This window comes from Helianthus annuus, chromosome 3, assembly GCF_002127325.2.
Source record: "Helianthus annuus cultivar XRQ/B chromosome 3, HanXRQr2.0-SUNRISE, whole genome shotgun sequence".
Taxonomy (NCBI): domain Eukaryota; kingdom Viridiplantae; phylum Streptophyta; class Magnoliopsida; order Asterales; family Asteraceae; genus Helianthus; species Helianthus annuus.
The window spans coordinates 1737313-1745663 of NC_035435.2; the positions used below are offsets into that span (position 1 = coordinate 1737313).

The 8351-nt window shown below is 31.7% G+C and overlaps 1 protein-coding gene across 2 annotated transcripts; it reads right to left on the reverse strand.

Annotated features, from left to right (window-relative positions):
* Positions 1–2772: 2772 nt before the first annotated feature.
* Positions 2773–7965, reverse strand: LOC110927470 (putative transcription factor bHLH041). 2 transcript variants are annotated; one of them, XM_035987316.1, is made up of 8 exons: positions 7626–7965; positions 7404–7532; positions 7201–7306; positions 7088–7102; positions 6936–7001; positions 6160–6843; positions 5133–5516; positions 2773–2994 (listed from the first exon to the last, which is right to left on the reverse strand). In XM_035987316.1, exons 1-8 carry the CDS (start codon positions 7739–7741, stop codon positions 2926–2928), a joined length of 1569 nt encoding a protein of 522 aa, XP_035843209.1. In that variant the 5' UTR covers positions 7742–7965; the 3' UTR covers positions 2773–2925. The 2 variants fall into 2 exon arrangements, with proteins under 2 accessions (XP_035843209.1, XP_022026776.2); XM_022171084.2 differs by lacking the exon at positions 7088–7102 and having other exon boundaries at positions 2785–2994.
* Between the last annotated feature and the right edge of the window lie 386 nt (positions 7966–8351).

Consider the following 8351-nt stretch of genomic DNA (forward strand, 5'->3'; position numbering starts at 1 on the left):
TGTAGCTTACATATGGGGTAGCTCCCATGGCATGATATAAATGAGTAACTTAACTACTTGAACAAGTTTTTGGAAATTAAAACTGGACAAACTCGTGAACTCACCAACTTTATGTTGACACCCTACTGCATGCTTTGCAGGTACACAGTGACTAAGGAGCTTGCAACTTGGGGATGTGTAGTGGACGTCTTAACCCATTTGTTGGCTTCTTTAATAATCATGAACCATGAACTTATGTTTGAACCATTTTACTTATGCTTCCACTACTCTCTTAAATTGTTGCTTTCAACTTAAAAAATTTGGACTTAAGCTTTAATAGTCACTAATCGTATTGGTTTAGTGAAACTATATCACTGTTATTTTAATTGTTCAATATGATTGGTAGCTGGATCTTGGTCAGTCACACGCCTCGCGGTAGTACTCCGCATGTGGAATTTGAGGGTGTGACAAGAAAAACAAAGTTGCTAGGGTGGTTCTCTTTCAAGCACTAGCGTATGATATACTCCTTCGAGTTTCTAAGAACTGACAAGCGAAGGATATATGGAAGCCCTTCAGGTAAGGTTTCTTGGTGTAGACATGATTCAAAAGGCCCAACTAGCTACTTTAAGGAGAGAACTCAAGCAAATTCGAATGAATGGGACATGCACGATTGAAGAATTTGTTAGAAAGTTAAGTGGATTTCTTTCAAGGTTTAACAGTCTTGGGTAGAGTCTTGATAATGAAATGATTGTTCAAAAGTTGTTGGATTTGGTACCAAGCATCTACATATTGTCTTCGTCATTAAACAATACACAGATTTCGAGAGCATGTTATCAAAGAAGCAATAGGTAGTTGAAATTGTATGTGGAGCATCAAATTGCAAGATGGGACAGTTAGTGATAATCAAAGCAAACTATTATATTCTAAATCTGATGCACGGGGGTCGTCGAACTAAAGTAAAGGTGGAAGGGGTCGAGGCGGCCAGTTTGTCGGAAATTGGGATAAAAGTAGAATAAGATGTTTCACTTGCAATGAGTATGAGCATTATGTAAGTAAGTGTCCCAAGTAAAGAGAAAAGCTAACGAATTCGGTTCATGGGGATGAACCGACATTGTTTTAGGGGGGTGGGGGTGGGGATCAAGGGGTAATCTTGATAAGTTGAATGAAGGGGTTGAAGCTGTGAATTTTTTATAGGACTTTAAAAGAGTTTGATAGAATAGGTTTTTTCGATTACTTTAGTGAATTATTTAAAGTGGTTTGAGTCAGATTAGGACTAGAATTTGGTTACTTATTCATAAGTTTGTTTTACTATAAATTGATTGATAAGGCATTGTAATTTCTTGGCTGATAAATGTATAACAAAGTGGTGATGGAGTTCTCGTGTGTGTATATCATATTTGTTTGTTGTGTGTAAACTCTGATCTGCCAACAAGCTACATGTGCTAGAAATTTGTGGTATTTGATTAGTGTTTATGGCTAGTTGGAAATTTTAAAAGAACTAGAAGGTTGGAAATCACCAAACGATTTCTTATATGGATTTTGATTGTATGTAATTGGGTTGAGCAAAATAATCGCCATGATCGATAACCGAATCATAATCGATATAACCGAACCACTATTAACCGATAACCAACATAACCAATGGTTATGGCTATGAAACTTTGTATAACCGAGTAACTGGTTATGGTGACGGTTATGAAGCTTCGGTTAACTAATATAACTAAAAGCAAACCGGACATGTAATTATATGTCTATATAGTGGATTTATATTTCAGATTAACCATGTAGAGATTTTTTAATAAGATAAAAGTATGTTAGTAACAAAATGATCTTGATGTAGATGCTTTTTATTTTAATGAAGAACTTAGGTGTTATAATCGTAATTTTTTTGTTGAGAATTTAACTTATTAAAGGAAATCTTACATCGGTAGTTTAATAAACAAATGTAGTCTTTGTTATTTTATAAAAAGACCCGAGCTAAGTACAAACCGTGCACGCCCCTAATAACACCCTAACATCCCTATTTATTTCAAACATTTCTTGGTTAAATAATCGAAACCGAACCATAACCGACTTCATAACCGATTAACCGTAACCGAAATTCGATTAGAGTTATGGCTAAGGAAATTCCGTAACCAAAGTTAGCGGTTATGCTGATGATTAATAGTAAAAACCAAACCAAACTAAACCAAACCAATTCATGCACATCCCTAATGTAATGTTTGGCCATTTTCTATTACCTCATTATTTGATGTTTTAAGTTTTCTCTGTCACGCTTTACGTTACTACATATATTATACTTCTTATGTTTGGCATTGGGGTCACATCGGGATCATCTCTATCTTTCGGGATCATCTTCCACTCCTCAGACTTTACTATGGCTGGCCCTGAAGGTGGGCGAGGAGGACCGCCGGCCAGGGCCCAATATTTCGAAGGGCACATTATTTTTTGAAAAATCTGATATGTACATGTAAAAATAAATTAATTAATAGGGGGTATACCTATACAAACACCAACATAGGCTCACTTACAAAACTATTTATATGGTTTAGATTAGTTATTAGCCCATTAGCATTAAGTTTATACCTTTAGTGAGTCAAATACCAAATTTCGTTAAGGCCTAAAGGCACGTTTTTTCAAGCTCGAACATGATACATGAATTCTAAGGGTCAGCCCTGGACTCTACTATTATGTGTTAAGATTTTATTGGGTACGTTTGTTTGTATTCATCTATAAATCTATAGATGCCTGTAAAAATGTTCATGTTAAATTTATGCACAAATCCAAGATACGTACCTTTTGATATAATCAAAATCTTTAAAAAAATCATAAGAATAATTCTACTAGAGATCGATATTCTTACACACTAATAACTAAAAGTAAACATTTTTGTTAGGATTTCTAACGTTGTCCACAACATGTGGCATAAAAGTATATGGCAACATGTCATTGTGCTAGGTCATCAAGGACCCTCTTCATTGCTTCTTGGAAGTTTGATCTGTCCCATTCACTTCCCTGCATAGAATCGAAGGAAAGTGTAAGGAAATGTAGTCAATAAATAGTAGCCCCAACTTTTTTTCTTGTAGTCAATGAAGAATAGCCCGAATTTTTTCTTGTTTTTTTAACTTCAGATCGTCTCTTTTATTGCATCATTTAATGCAAAAAGTAAATTTATGAATTATACATTAAGTCAACTTTTTTTTCCTTAAATAGATAAATTCCACAAATATTTGCATATTATCTATATATGTATTTGTTTTTGTTTTTTACTAGACCATTTACAATGGAATCCATTTTATTATAATTTAATTAAAATACATATTTATTTTTAAAACTTGTTCACTTTTTAGAAACAATATATAAATCAATTAAATATTATATTTTTTCACTTGTATCCACTAAAAAATATGATAAAAAATGAATAGTACTAAACTCCTATAATCCTCCATTTTTTCATTTTTTCACGTATGAATTAAAATTTTATATTTTAAAAAAAAAAATATGATAAAGTATGAATAGTACTAAACTCCTATAATCCCCCATTTTTTCATTTTTTCACTTATGAATTAAAATTTTATATTTTTCGTATAATTTAGTTATGAAAAAATGATAGAGACCCATTATGATTGCCCTTAATATATTTATTAACCCAATGAACTTATCGTCCAAACTTGAATTGATCGATAATGCTTTTGGTAGGTCAAAAAAAGTTGACGAACAGGTGTTCCAAGAAGCCACTAATATCATATTAATAATTCTAAAAAAGTTCATGTACTCAAAAAAAAGTTAACATGGTCTTTTTTCTCACTAACTTCCTTCATGTACTCAAAAAGTTAACATGGTCTTTTTCTCACTAACTTCCTTCTGGTTACGAATATAAATGATCGTTAAAATAAATATCATAACATAAGTATATGGTCAAGCTAATTGGTATTTTTTTTTGAAATGGTTAATTGTATCCACCTTATTAATCTTTAGTTTAATTGGTATTTAATCGTGTTTCTACAAATGTAAGTAGAAACTCGTATCATAAGTGTCCTAGTTAAATGAAAATTTTCTTTTGCTTCTAGTCGACTCTAGAAATAATGTTGACATTATAGTTAAGTTCTAATTATTTGTTCTATAGTATATTATTTATATTTTACTACACTTGGTGTAATAATAAGAAGCTTCTTAGATGATGTTTAATTAAGTTAAAGTTATTGGTGTAATAATAAGAAGCTTCTTAGATGATGTTTAATTAAGTTAAAGTTATTGGTGTTGAATGATAATAATTTTAATCTGTTAAAATATAATATTATTATGATCCCTAAGAGGCAAACTAGCTATGTAATAAAGTTTGTACAAATGAAAGAAACAATATATTTTTATATTTAATTTTCGAATATTATCGTTGTAGATGTAGAATGTAGTTTTTCTTTTTTTACTGTTGTTCATGTAGAATAAAGTTTTTTTTTTATGTGTAGTTAATTATATAGTTAGTCCATATGGTTTGTATAAAATAACATACTTAGGTATTAATAGGTTTAAAATCACCTTTTAGGGTGTTAACTTTTCATTTTGTAACATTTGGAGGTATTAACTTCTAAGGTATTAACATAGTTAGTCCCTGTAGTTTGCACAAAATAAAATAGTTAGGTACTAATAGTTTAACAAACAATTAACGTTAATACTTCCAAACGTTACAAAACGAAAAGTTAATACTCTAGAAGGTATTTTAAACTATTAATACCTAAGTATGTTATTTTGTGCAAATCACAGAAACTAACTATGTAATTAACTCTTTTCTGTGTTTTTACAAAGAGTAAAGTCCTTTTTGAGTCCCTATGGTTTGTGTATTTTAACCATTTGAGTCTAAAAATCAAACTTGTCTTAATTTGAGTCCTTGTGCTCTCTAATTTTAACCATTTGAGTCTCCGTGATCTCTAATTTTAACCATTTGAATCAAAAAACCAAATGTTTCTAATTTGAATATTGTTTACCTGTTGGATTCAAATGGTTAAAATTAGAAACCACAGGGACTCAAATCAAGACAAGTTTGATTTTTGGATTCAAATGGTTAAAATGCATAAAGCACATGAACTCAAAAACAACTTTACTCTTTTACAAAACAATGATTTTTTCTGAATAAAAGTTATATGAAAAATATATACCTGAATTCGCAATCTCAAAACCACTCGATTCGCGATAGTTTGCGTCGTCTCTGATAGTTGTGTCCGAGCATCTATTGACATTACAGTAACATTCTCAACCTGTTTCATGAACTCCAATATTCGAACAACCAAATCCCCGAGTATCAAAGCCCCTCTTACATTCACTTCCACGTCCACAACTTGCGATTCTGAAGTCGATTCTTCGACATCTGTGATTCTGATGATTAGTCTCTCACCAGAAAAGCCACTAGAATCTTGCTTAGGCATATCGTTCCCTGGTTGCTCAGCCTCCAAAATCTTGTTTCTTTTTTTAAGCTCCTCAACTTGAGACTTTAAAGAACCTATGTACTCCTTTATGTTCGATAACACCGATGCCTTATCCTTCTACAATCATAAGCCATAAAATACTATAAGAAAAGTATACTTAAATTCTCTAAAAGCAAGATGAACATTCTAAAGCAAAATACAAGTTGTATTATATCTTACTGGATCTTTCAAGTCAATATGTATTTATATAATTATATTTAGATAAAGAACAAGTATTTGGCTTGTAAACCGGGAAACTATACTAAAACCAAGTTTATGTAATTAAAAATCTTGTAAACTTTCTCGAAGAGGAAAGGGTCGATAGTAGACAATATATATATTGTCTTTTTTTTTAATCAAGTTTACATATTTAATTAATCGTTTACACTTTGATGCAAACAATGAACAAGTGTCTGGTTTGTAAATAAACCGGGAAATTATTAAAACCTAGTTTATGTAATTTAAAACCTAGTAAACTTTCTCAAACCAGAAATGGTCGTACAATATAGCCCATTTTGTATGAAGTTTACATCTTTATTAAAATATAAAACAAAAAACATTACCAGCTAGGGTTCCTTTGCTTTCTTGAAACAAGTTTGGGTTTCTTTCTTCCTTTCATGAGTTTTTATATATAAATTTTGTTTACTTGACATGTAATGGAATAAAGATCATAGATACAATATGAAGAAGGATCGATATATAAATGAAGTGAATGATGTACCTTGGATCCCGGAGGAAGAACTGATCTCAAAGCTTGAAAGCTTTCATTAAGTTTTTCTCGTCTTTTTCTCTCCGACATCATGTGATGAAGTTGATTGGTTGTTGGTCGTGTTGTTTGGGCCATTCGATAATCTTGTTGGGCTCGAGCCTCATTTAAATTTCTAAAAAATGAAAGCGATCTTCTGGTGAGACTTTGTCGATTTTGAACTTGATTTGTAGGTCCTAAATGTGACCGGTATCTCTTAAAAGCACTAGCAACTCGAGGAGGTCGACGCTGATGCGAAGAAGAGGAAGAAGCAGGAGAAGAAGAAGAAATAGCTGCAAGAATTGCTCGTGTCATTGCCTCTTCTTCATGTTCTCTTGAAGGTATCTTTTGATTAGTTCTAATTTGATTTAGAGTTTGTTGGAGAGCATCTTCTGGTGATCTCATTGTTGAAGAAGATGGTGTTTGATTTGGTGCTTGTTGCTCCAAATATGGTTCTTTGAAACCATATATTTCGGCCATATTAGAAGTTGTTTGAAGCATGTTGAAGAGAAAAGGCGGGTAATCCGCGCTATTTTCCATCGATAATGATCTTAAAGACGATGAAGAAGACGAAGGTCGAGTTTGATCAAGTGATTGACCAAGCACTTCTTGTGGGAAATCACCAGGAAACGACTTCTTTAACTCAATTTCAAAGTTAATCTGTATATATTAAAAATAAAAAGCATAAGTTAAAAGCGTTTAGGAAAATGTGAATACATAATATGAAATATTAAAGTAAGTAAATTTGTTACTTGTGAAGAGTCCTTGGACATGCCAAGCTCAATCTCCCCATTATCACACCCCATAAAAATTGCAGTCTGTAATAAATGAAAATGTATGATGAAAAATGAATTGAAAAGATTAAATCTTGAGCTTGATTTATATTGTACACTTTTTTTATTACCTTAATCCTTGCTTCCTGAAAGTAATTAAAAATAGGGTTACTTATTAGCTTCAAATCTTGCATTAAGGGATCATATAAATAATTACAATTTTTATAAATATATGTGTACTTACTTGATAAAATTGTAGCTGTGCTGCATTTGATGCCATTTTCGAAAGCTCGAATCCTTTACACTCCATATACGTTCGATTGTGCATAAATGCAAACCCTGGAACTCTTCTGTGTACAGATAAAAATGATAAAGATGGTTTATGAATATTATACATATGCATATTAGTTAGTAACATAAAGACTAATTGCATTTTCGTGTTCTTACCTACTGTAATTATCAACCAAGAACATTGACTTTTGGTAGTCAAGAAAAGACCTCAAGGCAAGACTTCCAGATGATGAGCTTGTTTGATTGTTTTCTTCTTTGTAAACTCCATCAATGAAGATCAAGCAACTGCATGTGATATTTGTATGGATGTAAGAATATTAAATAGACACTTGCACACATATGTATATGCTTGTATGTGAAGAAAATCAAACTACGTACTTGGAATGTTGTGGAAAGTGAGACCAAAGGCAAACATAAGCGAAACCGAACGATTCGATGATTTGTTGAAGCAAACTGGATCTTCTGGTTTCTTCAAGATTGAAAATGGAGTCCATGTTCAAAGAAGCTTTGTTCACAGAAACCCTATTGTGTATATATGTGATGATTTTGTCAAAGATGGGAATTCATCTATGGAGCTTCGTTAAGGAGTTCTTCCATCTATATATTTCCATGTATGTGAACATACATAATTAATCATCTATTGACTTATCAAATACATGCACACTCTAGAGAGAGAGAGAGAGAGATGATGGAAAAAAAAAGTGTATTTGTGGAAGATGAAGACGAAGATGATATAATTCAATGGTTATGCTTGGAAAACAAGTATAAAATAGCAATTAAATACTTATTTTTCTCTATGTGTAGTATGTACAAGGTCCCTTTCACTCTTTTCGTTTTCAAGTTTTTATTTATTTATTTATTTATATATTTGGGACGTGTATAATCATCTATATGTGGATCAAGTTTTCGGTTGGTGAGAAAGTAATTCACGAAAAGTACATATTTTGCTAGCAATAATGTCCTTAATAAAGAGAACCATGTAACTAAAATTGTTAACAATTTGTAAACGTGATTTATGTGTGATTTTTTCAAAAGCCAAAAACCATATAAGGGCAATAGATTTACTAACGATCAATTGATATATTGGATATATATGTGTGTAAA

Bases quoted from the DNA above. Each gene is read 5' to 3' on its own strand.
- LOC110927470 (XM_035987316.1), bottom strand. From the start codon at position 7,741: ATGGACTCCATTTTCAATCTTGAAGAAACCAGAAGATCCAGTTTGCTT. The intron at 7,307-7,403 runs GTAAGAACACGA...ATCTGTACACAG, and splicing joins TTGGTTGATAATTACAGTAG to AAGAGTTCCAGGGTTTGCAT. The intron at 6,844-6,935 runs GTAACAAATTTA...TAATATATACAG, and splicing joins TGTCCAAGGACTCTTCACAA to ATTAACTTTGAAATTGAGTT.